This window comes from Neovison vison, chromosome 7, assembly GCF_020171115.1.
Source record: "Neovison vison isolate M4711 chromosome 7, ASM_NN_V1, whole genome shotgun sequence".
NCBI lineage: Eukaryota > Metazoa > Chordata > Mammalia > Carnivora > Mustelidae > Neogale > Neogale vison.
In genome coordinates, this window is record NC_058097.1 from 46,104,949 (window position 1) to 46,122,398 (window position 17,450).

Here is a 17,450-nt window from a genome sequence, read left to right on the forward strand (position 1 = left end):
GACCTCAGTTATGTGATTGTGCAGAGTGAGTTTAAAGATTAATTAATTTAAAAATATATATATATGTGCAGAGTGAGTTTAAAGATTAATTAATTAAAAATATATATATATTTATTTGACAGATGGAGATTACAAGTAGGCAGAGCAGCAGGCAGAGAGAGAGGAGGGGAAGCAGGTTCCCAGTGAAGCAGAGAGCCCAATGCAGGCCTTGATCCCAGGACCCTGAGATCATGACCTGAGCTGAAGGCAGAGGCATAACCCACTGAGCCACCCAGGAGCCCCTAATTTATTTTTAATGATTTATTTATTTATTTAAAAATTTTATTTATTTATTTGACAGAGAGAGATCACAAGTAGGCAGAAAGGCAGGCAGAGAGAGAGGGGGAAGAAGGCTCCCCTCAGAGCAAAGAGCCCAATGTAGGGCTCGATCCCAGGACCCTGGGATCATGACCTGAACCGAAGGCAGAGGCTTTAACTCATTGAGCCACCCAGGTGCCCCAAGATTTATTTTTTAAAGAGATTTTATGTATTGGGGCGGTGGAGAAACAGATCTCCCGCTGAGCCGGGAGACTGACTAAAGGTTTGTTTAAATATCATTCAGTCCTGAGAAAGGAGGAGATCCTGCCATTTGTGAAAATGTGGATAAACCTGGAGGGCATGATGATAAGTGGGACAAACCAGAGAAAGACCTACTATATGAGCTCTTCTATGTGGAGTTTAGAAATGCCCACATCCTAGAACCAGGGAATAGAAAAGTGGTTGAGGAGTGGGGTGGGAAATGGGGGACGCCAGTCAACGGGTACGGACTTCTGGTAACTGTGAGGTGGAGTTCTGGGGATGTCACGTACAGCAGTGATGACAGTTACCACTACTGTGTGGACTGTGGAACTGATAACTGCAAAGACCGCAAGTCCACATGGAAACTGTGTGAGGCGGTGGCCGGGTTAATGAACTTGATAGTAGCGGTCATTTCTTTTTTTTCTTTTTGTGGGGGAGAGGGAGGGAGAGAACCCCAAACAGGGTCCATGCCCAGCACGCAGCCTGAGGCAGGGCTTGATCTCAGAGCCCTGCCATCGTGACCTGAGCGGAAACCAAGACACTTGGCCACCCAGGCACCCGGCTGTGATCATTTCACAGTGTGTGCATATATCATACCACCTTAAACTTGTACCATTTAAATTTGTCAAATTGGACTTCCTTAAAGCTGGGGGACAATACCGATAGTTCCTTAAGTTGGGAGTCGGTTAGGTAGACAGTCTTGCTCCTTTGCTGGTGTTAGGAAGCCATGGCTGTTGGCCGTGCAGTGCCCTTGCTGTACTAGGAAGGAGGGAAACAGCTGACTGGGAAAACAGAGTAGCCACGGACATGCACCATGTGCACTGCCCAGCTAGACCCTGTTCGCCTCAGCTCTAGCCCTTGTCCTTCCTCCAGGGTGCCCTGGAGAGGGTGGACACTTGCTCAGACAGTGCAGCCCGTCTTCCTCCGATTCCAGGGAGAGAAGTGTACGAGCTAGCCCGATCTGGACACCACCTGACCTCCTTCCCATATCACTGCATTTCAACTCTTATAATTTACAGACGAGCCATGGTTCCATTCCCAGTTTCACATTAGGATTGAGGCAAAGAAGTTACTTGATGAGATGAGGAAGGAAAGTAAGAAATAACGAGATTATGCCTCCCCAACCTCATTTATACTTTGGTAGATGCCCTTTGGGAAGGTATGAGTCCTCAGCCCTTCTAGGTAGGATAATCAACGCATCCTGATTTGTTGGGGGGTGCTTTTCAGTTCTCGCCCCAAAGAGCTAGATTTGCAGAACCTCTTAGAGGCAAAGAAACTGGGACAGGGAGTCACCCAGGTTCTGGACCAAAGGTTGGCCAGTACTCTTCTCAGCTAGTCATGTGGTGAGTAAAGACTGGTTTTGCATTTTGTAGAGGTGTAGAGAAGAAAGGAGGGTGTGTAGGGAGGATGAGGGCAGGGGTAGGGTAGGCGTGGAGATGAGGATGGTCTGGGGGAGGGTTAAGGAGGGTTAAGGGTTAAGGTTAAGGGAAGGGTGGCAGGGGTGGGGGCGCAGGTGAGGGTGGCAGGGGGAGAGAGCTGGGGGCAGACAGACAAGGATGAGGAAGGGGACAAGAACAGGGGACGGATCATGCATGGCAGAGGAAGCTTAAGTTATTTACCATCTGACTGTGTAGAATTTTTGCCGGCTCATGCTCTTCCTGTCCTCAAGGTTAGAGCTGGAGCTCCAGCTGTGGATGGATGAGGGGAACAGAGAGGAGAACAGAAGCCAGGGCAGCTCAGACGCCCTGGAAGGATGCTGGGCTTTCCTGCTGGGGTTGCCGTGGGAGCCAGAGAACCAGCGGGGTCAGTGGAGCAGACATGATGGGCAGGGCAGGGGTCCTCGAGGACTGGATGGCATGTGAGTGTCGGTGGGACGGATGGGCTGTTGGCTTCATGGTCCTTCTAAGGGGCAACGAGGACACAGCACCCACCAGTTCTGTGTCCTTGGCTCAAGGTCACCTTCCTGAGTTTTATTTCCTTAGTGTGAGGGTGTTCACAGGGGCTGCTCAATGGTCCTGCAACTGTCTGTTGTCAGCCCAGAGTAGGCTGGTCCACATCGGTCCTCCAGTGCGGATCATTGTTCCTATTAGCCAGGTTGAGAAAAGTTGGGTGAAGAGGGCTTAAGCCCTACATAAGGGGTGCTGGACTGAGACACAGGCACACTGAGCCCGCCAGCCCCCAGTTCACAGCCCCCTCCTGCCCAGACTTCTCCCCACCCTTAATCCTTCCCAGTCCTTCTCACCCTGATGACATGCTCTGTGAATTTCCCCTCTCCAGCCAACCAGATAAAACACCGTTCATCCACAGCAACTGTTTCAGGATCTTCTTGGTCATGGGGGCGGACCACACAACCAGACAGAGTGGTACGCAGCAAAGCAAGGTTTATTGCACGACAGCAAATTGATCTTACAAACCTCCGGGGTGTGGGGGGGAGGGCACCCGAAGGGATTACCACTTGAGTTTCTGAAGTCTAGGGGTTTTACCCACCTGTCGGTGGCTGTTTTAATCTGATTAACTCACTCTGTGCCTGTCATCCAATCAGATTTTTGTCACCTATCTACCTTGCAGGAAAGGGTGGAGGGCTCCCTCCAAGCTGATGTAAGATCCTTTTAAGGGCAGTTGCCTCTTAGGGTGGGCCCCCTTGTCAGGGCTGGCCCAAATTCCAACTGTCCTTCTGCAGTTGCGTTCAGGGAGGTGAGGAGGGTCTGGAAATAGGGCGACAATCCACAGGGAACGCTAGGGAAGCTCCCCGAGGAGCCACTATTTCTACTGAAAAGGACAGAGAGGAGGGGACGGTCCATGAGAAGAGAATGTGGGGCAGCAGGAACAACCTGGATAGAGCTTGGTCACTTGTGAAACTAAGTGAAAACATGGGTGGCCTGTGTTTGAACAAGAGCTCCTGAGAGTTCCTGGCACCTGGGTGTATCTATGCAGACAGACAGACACACACTCAGTCACATATGAAACACATACTTGGAGCCCCCTTTGCAGGAGAGATGTCCCAGAATCTGGCTTCAGAAGATTTCTCATCATCAGGCAGTTTTGGGAAGGCGGCATTAGAAGGTGGTAGAAAGGGATTTAATGCAAACAAAACAAAACAAAACAAAACAAAACAAAACAAATGGCTGTCATTCTGAGGATGCCAGGAAACCATTCTTTCCTTCCTTTCTAGAATATTTCTTGAAAGCTTACATGTGTTTTTTTTAAAGGATTTTATTCATTCATTCATTTATTTTTAAAGATTTTATTTATTTATTTGACAGAGAGAGATCACAAGTAGGCAGAGAGGCAGGCAGAGAGAGAGAGGAGGAAGCAGGCTCCCTGCTGAGCAGAGAGCCTGAAGCAGGACTCGAACCCAGGACCCTGAGATCATGACCTGAACCGAAGGCAGCAGCTTAACCCACTGAGCCACCCAGGCGCCCTCATTCATTCTTTTAAAAGGATTTTATTCATTTAAAGGATTTTATTCATTTGACACAGAGAGAGACAGCAAGAGAGGGAACATAAGCAGGGGGAGTGGGAGAGGGAGAAGCAGGCTTCCCACTGAGCAGGTCGATCCCAGGACCCTGAGATCAGGACCTGAACTGAAAGCAGACGCTTAACAACTGAGCCACCCAAGTGTCCTGAAAGCTTACTTTGTGACAGACCTATTTCCTGTGTGAATTCGAGGGCCTCATTAGTTACTACTGCTGTGTTAGGGATAATGGACAAGGAAAAGTTCTTACAAGCAGAAGCTGCTGTCTGTCTAGTAATTGTGGAAGGAATGACTGAATTTGTTTCCATGCATTTGTAAGCTCCGACATAACATTACCTGCGTGTGGATTTAAACAACCAGCTCTGGCTGTTCTTCCCACCCACGGGTCCTATCCCTGTGCTTTAATAAAACCACCTTTTTGCACCAAAACAAAAACCCACACCAGCTTTAAGAAGTTGCTTTGAGAACCACCACGGAAATGTGAAAATCACCCGGTATTACATTTATCAAGGGCTTTTTTTTTTACTTTTATTAAGATTTTGATTTTTGGGGCGCCTGGGTGGCTCAGTGGGTTAAGCCGCTGCCTTCGGCTCAGGTCATGATCTCAGGGTCCTGGGATCGAGTCCCGCATCGGGCTCTCTGCTCAGCAGGGAGCCTGCTTCCTCCTCTCTCTCTCTGCCTGCGTCTCTGCCTACTTGTGATCTCTCTCTGTCAAATAAATAAATAAAATCTTTAAAAAAAAAAAAGATTTTGATTTTTTAATTAAAAATTTTTTTTTTATTTTTTTAACGATTTTATTTATTTACTTGGCAGAGATCACAAGTAGGCAGAGAGGCAGGCAGACAGAGAGAGGGAAGCAGGCTCCCTGACAAGCAGAAAGCCTGACGTGGGGCTCGATCCCAGGACTCTGGGATCATGACCCAAGCTGAAGGCAAAGGCTTTCACCCACTGAGCCACCCAGGCGCCCCTTGATTTTTTTTTTTTTAAATAAACTCTACACTTAGCGTGGGGCTCAGACTCACGATCCTGAGATCAAAAGTCCCATTCTCTACTGAGACAGAACGGTGCCCCTACCAAGGACGTTTTTTAAAAAAACTCTGAATACATGACCTGGTCGCTCTAACATGAGTCTCACTGGTGAGATGGTGAGGGAAAGAACACATGTGCGCGTGCACACACACATACACAAGTTCCTACGTTGTGTTTCCTACGTTGTGGCAAAGCAAGCAGTGAGTGGAGGTGGTCAGTGGCTCTCTCTGCGGTGAGGGAGAGGACATCTGAGCATGTTTTATGCAAACGCCTACAAGAGGGTAAGCAATTCCCCACAGTGGAGATGGGTCTCCTCCACTCATTGTTAGAATACAGGATGTAAGACCAGCTTTGGTGTAGCTTTGGGGTCTCCAAGTGTTCCTAGCCTCAGGGCTGTGAGAGGCATCCGGCACTGAGGCCCCCAGCCCCAGGTGTCCCAGCCCCGAACCCACCTGTTGGGCTCCAACCCTAGCCACCCTCTGGCTCACCTTGGGGACTTCCTCGAGGGATGTCTCTGAGTCTTCTCAGGACGGGCATCTCTCTGGACCAGTTAGGCTTGGGTGTGTCTTTTGACTTTGGACTCTCATTTAAATACAGTCCTGGGCAGCCTGGCACACACTTCTGGGGACCACAGCTTCCATTCTTGCAGTCTGGGCTTTGAAAGCTCCTCAGGTGTTCCTTATCAGGTCAGCAGGTTTGTGCCTTTCAGGACAAGTAGGTGGGTCGGAGGGGCCTAGATATAAGGAAGGACTCTGACGGAAAGGCACTACGAAGCCACTCAACGTATCAACCAATCTTCCTCTCCTCCCTTTTGCTTTCCTTCCAAAAACATTTTGAAAACCTACTTGGTGGCATGCTCTGTTCCCAAAACTGGGCTAGGGCGGGACACGGGAGAGAGCTCTGCTCATGGTCAACTTACACCCTAGTGTGAGGTCCCAAGCAGCCAGTGCACACCTGCCCTTTGAGAACATCCAACCATGGATTCCAGATGAAACTAAAAGAAGAAATTAACCAGAAAAAGAATAATTGAACTCATTTTTCATTTTTGGAATCAACAAGGATGTAGAGTTCTTCATTCTGACCAAGGAAGTATTAAGTTTTCAGGGCTCCTGGGTGGCTCAGTTGGTTGAGCGTCTGCTCCGTCTCAGGGCATGATCTCCAGGTCCTGGGATCCAGCCTTGCATCAGTCTCCCTGCTCAGTGGGGAGCCTGCTTCTCTCTTTCCCTCTGCCTCTCTCCCCAGCTTGTGCTCTGTGTCTCAAACAAATAATTTTTTTTTAAAAGGAAAAATTAAAATTTTAACCCATAGTTCTGTATGGAATCTATTTCTCCATCAGCTACCATTATTTTGTGATAATTAATGAGAAATGTCCTACAAGCAGAAGCAGCTCTCTGCGGATTGTGGGAGGAAGGGCAGAATTATTTAACACCCCGATCATCTAAGTAATTGGGGCACCCTACGTGATTGATGAAAGGGAAATATTTGGCTTTACTGGTTGGTCCTATGGTGAAAGTGAGGGTAGGGGTGACCATTAGGGAACATCTTCATCACAGCCCTGGTCCTGGCTGCTTGGGGCCCTTTTGGGTTGATGGCTATAGAGGTTATGGGTCAGAATTCTCAGAACTGTTCTGGCTCCTGCCCACTTGCCTGTCCAATCTCAGGCTATACCTGACCTTCTGAGCCTGGATGGTACTCTCAACCCTTTGGGCAGCGTAACTGGTGCAGGGCCTGACCTTGAATTGTGAGATGTTCACAATCCTTTTGGATACATGCTAGTGGGTACCACTCCTTCCCCCAGCCCAACAACTGAAATGTCTCCTGGAAGTGCCAGATGTCATCCCACTCCTGATTGGGAACCACTGTGCTAGACAAGGAGTCCTTGAGATAACCCCGTACTGTCCACAATAGGCAAGGGTTTCCCTCATTACACATAAGTGATGGAAGCCACACAGGGTTCCTGCAGAATGAGTCAATCATGTGGAATTTCGGAATGGGCAAAAGTCAAAGCTATGGTTCCTTCTGGAGTAGGGGTCAGGTGCCATAGAGGGTTTAGGAGAGCTTACTTTGGAGGAACATGCCACAGGCTGAGACACCAAGACAATGCATGCTGGAATGGTTGTCTCTGGCGGGGAAGACAACAGAGAGAGAGAGAGAGAGAAACTGTAATCCTCCTAAAGCCACACCTGCCCCAGGAGGAGAACACACACTGTACTCTTTCCGACAAATAGCTCATAAAAAGAAAAAAAAAGGAAAGAGGATAGAGGCAGAAGCTGGGGGGAAAAAAGGAAATTGGGAGGATTGGGAGAATGGAGATATTTGGGTGATCAGGACATAAAATGATGGCTGAGGAGGTGACCAAGAAAAAAAAAAAAACAACAACTAGAAAGTAGAAGAATAAGCCAACTGCCCACTTACTGACATTGACTAACTCTTTTTAGCTGAACAATGGTGAAGAAAAAGCAAAATCAAGACAAAGAAGCAGGATAAACACCTGTCCCTAATAGTCTCATTGTATATGTTTATTGAGATAGAACTTAAACATTGTCTCCAGCTTGACTGAGATACAAGTATAAGGTGTACAGTGCATTGATTTGATACATTTATAGATTGCAAAATGATTACCGCCATGGCTGGCACCTTCATCCTGCCCCTGATTGCTTTTTGTGGTGTATGTAATACAGTATTGCCATTCTGTGTCTTTGGGTGAATTTAGTGCAGGTTCCTGTCATCCTAATTACAACACAAAACATTCTTGTCACTGTAAGTTTGTTGAGTGCCTCTCTCCACTCAGTTCTACCCAACAGGCACTTGTGTGTCTTTCTTTTGTTTCACGGAGCGTGTTTCTGGAATGCATCCAGGTTGCATGGATCTTGAATCTCTCTTATGGGAATCTTCGTGAATCATTACAGTATGTGACCTTTTGCATCTGGCTTTGCTCATTAAGTTCTTTGTGGAGATGAAAAACCAAGAGAATAAGCAGTGAAGCTTGTGGGAAGAATTTGAGATTCCATAATGGGACAAAGGGAGTAGATGTTAGGGTCTCGGCAGCAGCCAAAGTGGACTATTTTGTGGCCAACAGAACGGTCTGGGAGAACCTTCAGACTGGAGCATATGCTGAGTTGGAAGGAAGGTGTTGGGTGATCTGTATAAACCAGGGAGGCTTGGTGGGCACCATGGGGGGATCCTGGAGGGGCATCCATGGGTCCCTTGGAAGAGTGGGTCTTGACTTCTGCTCCAGCTAATTGCTGTTTGGCTTTCTTGAGTTTTGCTCTGTGGTTCTTGAACCACACCTACAGAGAAAAGAGAGCAGTAGTAGGTGGATAAATCCAAATGAGCTTCCAGATGTTTTCATTTTACCTGATACATGGATACTGTTCAGTGAGAACAGTTAGTTCCACTTCTCTGCCTCTTAGATCCTATTGCTGGAAACTCTCCCAGCCTATGTGCAGGAGGGAGTAGAAATGGGAGGTGATGGGGACAGAAAGTGAGGCAGGGATCTGAACCCCCAGAGCAGGAGAGACTAATGTCAGCACACTTAGCTCATGGCCAAACTGGATCTGTGACTGTGATTTTGTATGGCCCATGAACTAAACAGGGTTTTTTTTTTGTTGTTGTTGTTGTTTTTTGTTTTCTAAAGTTTTTATTTATTAAAATAATGTCTACACCTACCCATTGGGACCCGAACTCAACGACCCTGAGATCAAGAGTCACCCGCTCTTTCAACGGAGACAGCCAGACGCCCCAAAGAACAGGTTTTACATTTTTAAATGGTTGAAGAAAAAAAAATACAAAGAATATTTGTGACATGTGAAAGTTATATGAACTTCAAATGTGTGTCCATAAAATTTTATAGGGATATAGCAGGCACACCTGTTTCTTTAGGTATCGTTGATGGCTGCTTTCACATTATCCCTGAAAAGCTGAATAATTTTGGCAGAGACCATACATATGGCCCACTAAAATGTTTACTGCCTGGCTCTTTACAGGATAAGTTTGCTGATCCTTGCTTTATGGGTTGGGGAGAGGATTTTAGGGTAGGAGTCTGGGGGACTGGAGTAGTATGAAGCTTCAGGAATTGTCCCAAGGTCTCTGAGTGTAGTGTCTTTTGGGGAGGTAGCTTCCAACCTGCAGTACGGTGGGATGGATCTCCAGTTTCGAGGCCATTTCTTTCTGAAGGCTGGGAGCGGGGTATGGGTTCTTGCTGAACAAGGATTCCAAATTGGCCAGTTGTTTCTCAGTGAACATGGTCCGTTTCCTTTGTGAATGCTTCTGGTGCTTTCCTGGGAAGAAGAGAAAGGCACAGATGAGGTGCTGAAACAGTTCCATCCTCAAAAGCTCGAACCCCCATCCTTCTCCATAGAGGTCAACAAGAATGCCCGTCAAGAAATGGAAGATTCCCAGATACCTAGACATGGCCTGGATGACTTTCCTGCCAGGTTTTCTAGGCCTCATTTTGTTGTTCTTCCAACTATTCAGCACAGAAAAGGGTTATGTATGTATTTATTTAGTATGTATTTATTTAATCAATTTAAAAGATTTTCAGTAATTTCTACACTCAACCCGGGTTTTGAACTTCCAACCCTGAGATCAAGAGTCACACACTCTGCTGACTGAACCAGCCAAGTGCCCCAGGAAAGGGTTATTTAAATAAGGATCCCTTGTGTGTCCACTCTTAGATTCTGTGTGTGTGTGTGTGTGTGTGTGTGTAGTTGGGGGGAGGGTATGAGGGAAATCTCCGTATCTTATGCTCAGTTTTGCTGTGAGACTAAAACTGCTCCAAAAATAGTCCACTAATAATAAAAAAAAATCATTGCTCTCATGGATGTCATTTAGTGAAGACATACCTATACAGAAACCAAAAGTGTTAAACTACATAGTACATTATGGAGTGCTAAGTACTCTACAGAGAAAAAAATTAGGCATAGGGATAAGGAATTTGGGTGTGGGGGGGTTAGTTTTAATGACCTGTGAGTGAAGGTCTTTCTGGAGGAGGTGAGGGAGTGAGCCATGTGCTTATCTGCAGGGGGAATTGCAGACTCCTCGCAGGGCAATAAAGAGATAAATATTAGGGGTGCCTGGGTGGCTCAGTGGATTGAGCTCAGTCAAAGTGGCCTTTGACTCAGGTCATGATCTCGGGGTCCTGGGATCGAGCCTCATGTCGGGCTCTCTGCTCAGCAAGGAGCCTGTTTCTCCTCTCTCTGCCTGCTTGTGATCTCTCTGTCAGATAAATAAAATCTTTAAAAAATGAGGGGAGAGGGTGCCTGGGTGGCTCAGTTGGTTAAGCCACTGCCTTCGGCTCAGGTCATGATCTCAGGGTCCTGGGATCGAGTCCTGCATTGGGCTCTCTGCTCAACAGGGAGCCTGCTTCCTCCTCTCTCTCTGCCTGCCTCTCTGCCTACTTGTAATCTCTCTCTGTCAAATAAATAAAATCTTAAAAAAAAAATGAGGGGAACGAGGTATGGAGAGGGTGGTTGGGTGATGGACATTGAGGAGGGTATATGCTATGATGAGTGCTGTGAAGTGTGTGAGCCTGACGATTCACAGACCTGTATGCCTGTGGGAAAAGAATACATTATATGTTAACAAAAATAATTAATTTAAAAAAAACCTTAAAAAAGGAGAAAACTGAATTGTCTAAAAAAAAAAGAAAGATGAATATTACTGTATAGGGGAGGTGCACTTCCATCCAACATGGCGCCTGACTTGGTCTGGGTAGCCCGTAGAGTCTAGAAAATGCCATGGGATGTCTCTTCTGAGCTTCTAAGTCTCTGTGCTTTCTGTCTTGAACACTTTCCCTCTTTTGGATCAAAAGAAAAGCATTTGACCATCCCTATGGGAAGGGCCCTCTTGGCAAGGACCTCAGGTCTAAAGTGAGTGAGGAACTGAGGCCTCTAGCCAAGAACTTTGTGAGTGAGCCACCTTGGGAAGTGGATAGATTGTCTGGGCTCAGTTCAGCCTTAGCTGACGGCATTCCTGTTGATGGCTTGTTGCAAGGGCATTAGACCCTGAACTGAACTCCACCATGCATTTTTAGCAATTTTATGGACTCCATATAGTTGATATACAATATATAGTTGATATACAATAAACTCTGTATTTACAGTGTGCATTCTCAATAAATTTTGTTATGTGTATATTGACACATTCATGAAATCCTCTCCACCATCAAGACAATGCATTTCACCCATCTATCCCCAGTTTCCGCTGATCCCTTTCAAAGTCATCCACCAGGAATTCTCAGTTCAATGCGGCTTTGCTCTGTACCAGTTAAGAACAATAAGGAAAGATAAAGAAATAAAGAACAGGAATAAGGAAAAGATGAATATAGGCCAATTTCACTTACAAAAGTAGTTTCAAAAGTCCTTAATATGTTAATTGAACCCAACATTGTTTTAAAAATAAACATATCAAGAGCAAGTAAGTTTTATCTCAGAAGGGAAAGGCTATTTAATATCAGAAAGAAAGAAATATCAAAATAATTCACCGTGTTAATAAGTTAAAGCATAAAAATAATGATCACAATCAATGCAAAATCTTTGTCTCTGAAGATTCACACCTATGTATGATTTTAAAAAGCAAAATTGGACAAAACGTAGGAAACTGTTTTCACATGCGCAAGGTTGTGATCCCTGAGGTAAGGGAAGTTCTATGAAAATCTTACGAGCCAGCTTGATTATTTATAGGACACTATACCCAGCGATGGAGGAAGTTATATTCTTTCCGGTGCATATGGAACATTCATCGGGACAGAGTGTACACCATGCTGCAGACCAAGTCTCAGAACATTTTAAATGATTTAAATCATACAAAATATGTTCTCTGAAAATAGTGGAGTTAAGATAGAAATATGTAACAAAATAACTAACATCTCTCCCGCAGTGTCTGGAGATTAAACATATTTCTGAATCAAACAGGGGACAAAGAAGAAAGCAAATGGTGTTGGATTAAACTGGATATCCATATGGGGAGAAAAATCAACCTCATCTTGAGCCATGTGCAAAAATGAATTACAGGTAGATTTCAGACATAAATATAAAGTCTAACTCTAAAACTTCTGGAAGAAAATGTCGGAGAAAGTCTTTTGAGACCTTGGGTGAGGCAAAGCTGTCAAGGACACAAAGTATAAGGCGCCTGGGTGGCTCAGTTAGTTAAGCAGCTGCCTTTGGCTCAGGTCATGATCCCAGGATTCTGGGATCGAGTTCTGCATAGGGCTCTCTCCTTGGTGGGGAGTCTGCTTCTCCCTCTGCTCCTCCCCCTGCTTGTGCTCTCTCTCTCAAATAAATAAATAAAATCTTAAAAAAAAAAAAAAAAAAAAAAAAGAACACGGGCGCCTGGGTGGCCCAGTGGGTTCAAGCCTCCGCCTTCGGCTCAGGTCATGATCCCAGGGTCCTGGGATTGAGCCCTGCATTGGGCTCTCTGCTCAGCAGGGAGCCTGCTTCCTCCTCTCTCTCTGCCTGCTTCTCTGCTTACTTGTGATCTTTGTCTGTCAAATAAATAAATAAAATCTTAAAAAAAAAAGAACACAGGGGTACCTGGGTGGCTCAGTGGGTTAAGCCTCCACCTTTGGCTAGGTCATGATCTCAGGGTCCTGGGATTGAGCCCTGCATCAGGCTCTCTGCTCAGCAGGGAGCCTGCTTCCTCCTCTCTCTCTCTCTCTCTCTCTCTCTGCCTGCCTGTCTGCCTACTTGTGATCTCTGTCTGTCAAATAAATAAATTAAATCTTAAAAAAAAAAAAAGAACACAAAGCATAAAAGTAAAAATAGATGAATTGGGCTTATCAAAAATAAAACGTTTGTTCTTCAAAAGATTGCCTTTAGGAAACAAAGAGGCGAGTGCTCGCTTCAGTAGCACATATACTAAAATTGGAACGATACAGAGAAGATTAGCATGGCCCCTGTGCAAGGATGACAGGCATATTTGTGAAGCGTTCCATATTAAAAAAAAAAAAAGGAAAACAAAGAGGCAAGCACATAACAGAAGAAAATATTAATAACTCATGTATCAGACAAATTCACATCCAGAACATACAAATAATCCTATGACCCCACAATTCTACTCTCGATAAGTGTAAGATAAGTAGAAATGCCCACACAAAGGCTTTATGTGAATGTTCCTACCAGTTTTATTCATAGTAGCCAAAAATTTGTGGGAAAAAAAATCCCATATTCATCAGCAAGTAATGGCTAGCCAAATTGTGTTGTATTCACATAATGGAATAGCACTAACCTATGAAAAAGGAATTAGCCACTGATACATATATCACAAATGTATGCCCAAAACACGCTGAGCCCAAGAAAGCAGACACAAAAGATCATATACTGTATATGTTGATTTGCATGCAGTCCTAGGCAGGCAAGTCATCCGTAGGGGCAAGAATGCAGGTCAGATAGTGCCTGGGGCAGTGGCAGAAGTGTTGTGTTTTGTGTTGGAGTGGTGTGGAGATGATGACCACACTGGGATGGGACCCTTTTTAGGGTGATGGAGATGTTCTGTGTTTCCACTGGGATGGTAGGTAAACACATTTGTCAAAACTGACCTAAGTGTACATTTAAAAATGGGTAGACTCTGTTACAAATTACACATCAACAGAGTTGATTTTTTTTTTAAACTTGGAAAGGAAAATCTTAACAAATCAAGGAGGAAAGCATCTTGCCATACTTTGAAAGTTATATACCAAATCCCTCAAGCAAGCATCATACCTAATGGAGAAACCATGTGTGGTTCTTCGAGTGTCAGGAACATGAAAGGGATTTTACAAGCACCTGACAGTGTAATGTAGTTCTACTGTCCGGGAAGGAAAAAAGTATTAAGATCAGAAGTGAAGAGATAAAATGGATTCTTTGTAGATCACAGTATTTTTTTTTTTAAGATTTTATTTATTTATTTGACAGAGAGAGATCACAAGTAGGCAGAGAGGCAGGCAGAGAGAGAGAGAGAGGAGGAAGCAGGCTCCCTGCTGAGCAGAGAGCCCGATGCGGGACTCGATCCCAGGACCCTGAGATCATGACCTGAGCCGAAGGCAGCGGCTTAACCCACTGAGCCACCCAGGCGCCCTGTAGATCACAGTATTTACTCAAAAATCCATCAGGATCAACAGATGGGCTTTTAGAACTATTGAGAGTTAAGCAATGTTGCTACGTAGAACACCTACAACATTTCTCTGTACAAGCCATGTCCAACTAGAAATAAAAGTGGAGAAGAAAAAAAGGCATTCACAAAGCCAGTCCAAAACTCCAAGATATCTACAGATGAAATTACATAAGAGGACATAAAACCCCTGGGACTTGAGTGAGAAAGTCACAGCTTAAAACCGTTCAAGGACATTTTTTGGGATATTTTTATGACCTCTCTGACTAGGGAATGGTTTCGGAATTAGACACAACATGAGCAACCATGAAAGTGAAAAGGATACATTTAACTACCTTAAAATTAATAAGTTCTATTCAGAATTTTCCTAAGGGAGTGAAACAAACTGGAAGATCTTTGTAATGAGGAGAACCAGCAAAGCTGTCTTAGCTGTGATCTTGTGAGTCAAACCACACTTGCGAATCTGTGAGAAGGCAGGAGTTTCTCTAAAAAATTAAAAGTAGAACCGCTGTATGACCCAGCTGTTGCACTTCTGCGAATATATCTGAGGGAACAAATGCCGTCAAAGAGAGTTCTTCATTCACCCCTTGTATTCACTGCAGCCTGATTCACAATGGCCAAGACCTGGAAACAACCCAAGTGTGTGCCTACAGATACACGGATGCAGAAGATCTATGAATATAAATATTTACATACATATATCAATGGAATGGAGTATTCTTCCAGGAGAAAGAAGGAAATCCTGCCATTTGCAACAACACAGTTGGGTCTTGAGGGCATTATAATAAATGAAATCATCAGAGAAAGACAAATACTGTATGGTACCACTTACACGTGGGAGCTAGAAAAGCTGAACTTGTAGAAACAGGATGGTGGTTCCCAGGCACAGAGCGGGTTGGGTGGGTTGGGGAGATGCTGTTATAGGGTACAGACTGGCAACTAGTAGATACGTAAGTCCTGGAGTTAGAATGCCCAGTATAGTGATTACAGTCAACAATACTCTAGTATAAAATTCAAAATTGCTAAGTGACTAGATCTGAAATGTTCTCACCACAAAAAAGGAAAGGGCAATTATATGCAGTGATAGAGGTGTTAGCTAAGAGCTGGTGGTAATCATATCAAATACATAAACATATCAAATCAATACACTGTACACCTTAAATTTACACAATGTTATGTGTCCATTATTTTACTCTTCAAAAGCAAAGAAATTTGGGGCACCTGGGTGGCTCAGTGGGCTAAGCCGCTGCCTTCGGCTCAGGTCATGATCTCAGGGTCCTGGGATCGAGTCCCGCATCGGGCTTTCTGCTTAGCAGGGAGCCTGCTTCCCTCTCTCTCTCTCTCTCTGCCTGCCTCTCGCCTGCTTGTGATCTCTCTCTGTCAAATAAATAAGTAAAATCTTAAAAAAAAATTAAAAAAAAAAAGCAAAGAAATTCAAAGCCTCACTGCACGCCAGGCACTTTTCTAAGCGCTTTTGAATATTAACTGACTCTATTCTCAATGTTCCCCATGTGGTTGGTACAGATGTGTAAACTGATGCACCAGGAGATTAAGTGATGGATTTGAGGATGAGCTATGGTCCATCTCTTGAGAATTGGTGGCCAACACATACTTAGTACAGTTTACTGAACTGGGCACCAGTGATAGAGTCCTAGCCTTCCTGCTTACCTGCTGCACAGCTCTGGAGCCATACAACGTTCTCTGTAAAACTGAGACTTCTGGCTGTAACCGCTTTATTATTTTTAAAAAATATTTTATTTGCGGATGCCTTGGTGGCTCAGTCAGTGATCCCAGAGCCCTGGGATCAAGTCCCACATCAGGTTCCTTGCTCAGCGGGGAGCCTGCCTTTTCCTCTGCCTGAGGCTCCCCCTGCTTGTGCTCTCTCTCTGACAAATAAATAAAATCTTTTTCTTAAAAGACATTTTTAAAAAAGATTTTATTTAATTATTTGACAGAGAGAGAGATCACAAGTAAGCAGAGAGGCAGGCAGAGAAGGGGGAAGCAGGCTCCCTGCTGAGCAGAGAGCCCGATGCGGGGCTCGATCCTAGGACCCCGGGATCATGACCTGAGCTGAAGGCAGATGCATAATGACTGAGCCGCCCAGGTGCCCCAATAAATAAAATCTTTTTAAAAAATAAAATATTTTATTTGTAAGTAATTTCTACACCCAGTGTGGGGCTGGAACTTGCAACCCTGAGAACAGGAGTCACATGCTCGCCGTGGACTGAGCCAGATGGGCGCCTCTGGTTGTAACCACTTTAGAAGATTTTAATGCTTGGTTGTGCCTGAAAGTGGTTTAGCACAAGCCAGGGAATCAAGTCAATGCTTGGTGAAATGATGAGATTTCCAGATTTCCAGAAATCCTAACCAGATACCTTGGCTAAGCCTCTGTTCTAGGAATTAATCATTCCAATAGGGATCAGAAGCCCCATTTCCAAAGGATTGTTAGAAATGTGACATAGCTAATAAGGGGAAGATCTGGAATTCAAAGAGAATTGGGTTTGCCTCTACTGGGTTTCCCCGTGGAGGACAGCCTTGTCTCCACTACCTGTGTCAGCAGCTCTCCATGCTTTCATGTAATACCCTTCAGCTCCCGTCCCTTGGCTTACCTTTAGGAAGGTCCCCTGTGCCGGACATCCCGAGATGTAGCTGTGTCCCCATGCTCTAGTCTTGTGTCAAGAGCTAGCAAGGTTGGTATCATGATTTAAATACATCTCTCGGCAGCCACACCCTAGTCCCACCCCTCCACCTCCCCCCCACCTCCAATCCATTAATCCGATCCTTGGGTTCTCAGCCCCCTGGTTGTCTGCTCATTGGTTGTCTGATGTGAAGTCCACACCTAGCAGAGTCAGCGCCACCAAGGAGCTTGCTCAACGGAGAATCTTCAGGTATTGGTCAAAGGGTGGGAACTTCCAGTTATAAGATGAACAAACTCTGGTAATCTAATGTACAGCATGGTGAGTGGAACTAACTAATAATGCTGTATTATAGACTTGATGGTTGCTGAGCGAGTAGGTCTTAAATGTTCCCACCACAAAAAAAGAAAAGGTAAGTATGTGACGGGATTGAGGGCTTAGCTACTATAATGGCTAAACAGTCTTGTTGCAACCTGCTGCAACTTGTACACGTGTTGGACTGCATCTCAAGGAAACTGGAAAAAAACCACAGATTCTCGGGAGCTGCTGAGTCCCAGTCTGCCTTTCCCAAGAGCCCAGGCGATTTGACTAGAGACTGAGGAGCATCGCTGTGCCTCAGACTAACGGCTCTGAGCAGAAGGGAAGCTCAGGATCCCCTGGAGCAC

The 17,450-nt window shown here is 45.1% G+C and overlaps 1 protein-coding gene and 1 non-coding gene across 2 annotated transcripts; one reads left to right on the top strand and one right to left on the bottom strand.

Moving 5' to 3' along the window:
* Positions 1 to 7,560: 7,560 nt before the first annotated feature.
* Positions 7,561 to 16,793, bottom strand: DPRX (divergent-paired related homeobox). The gene is made up of 3 exons (XM_044260487.1): positions 16,759 to 16,793; positions 9,188 to 9,342; positions 7,561 to 8,352 (listed from the first exon to the last, which is right to left on the bottom strand). Exons 1-3 carry the CDS (start codon positions 16,784 to 16,786, stop codon positions 8,002 to 8,004), a joined length of 534 nt encoding a protein of 177 aa, XP_044116422.1. The 5' UTR covers positions 16,787 to 16,793; the 3' UTR covers positions 7,561 to 8,001.
* LOC122914769 lies at positions 12,895 to 13,001 on the top strand. Its single transcript, XR_006385849.1, has one exon. It is a non-coding gene; the product is annotated as a U6 spliceosomal RNA (small nuclear RNA).
* Positions 16,794 to 17,450: the final 657 nt, after the last annotated feature.

Coding starts and splice junctions, on each gene's coding strand:
- DPRX (XM_044260487.1), bottom strand. CDS start 16,786: ATGTCCGGCACAGGGGACCTTCCTAAAG. Junction 9,343..16,758: donor CACAGGGGACCTTCCTAAAG/GTAAGCCAAGGG, acceptor TCTTCTTCCCAG/GAAAGCACCAGAAGCATTCA. Junction 8,353..9,187: donor TCCATCCCACCGTACTGCAG/GTTGGAAGCTAC, acceptor TTTTCTCTGTAG/GTGTGGTTCAAGAACCACAG.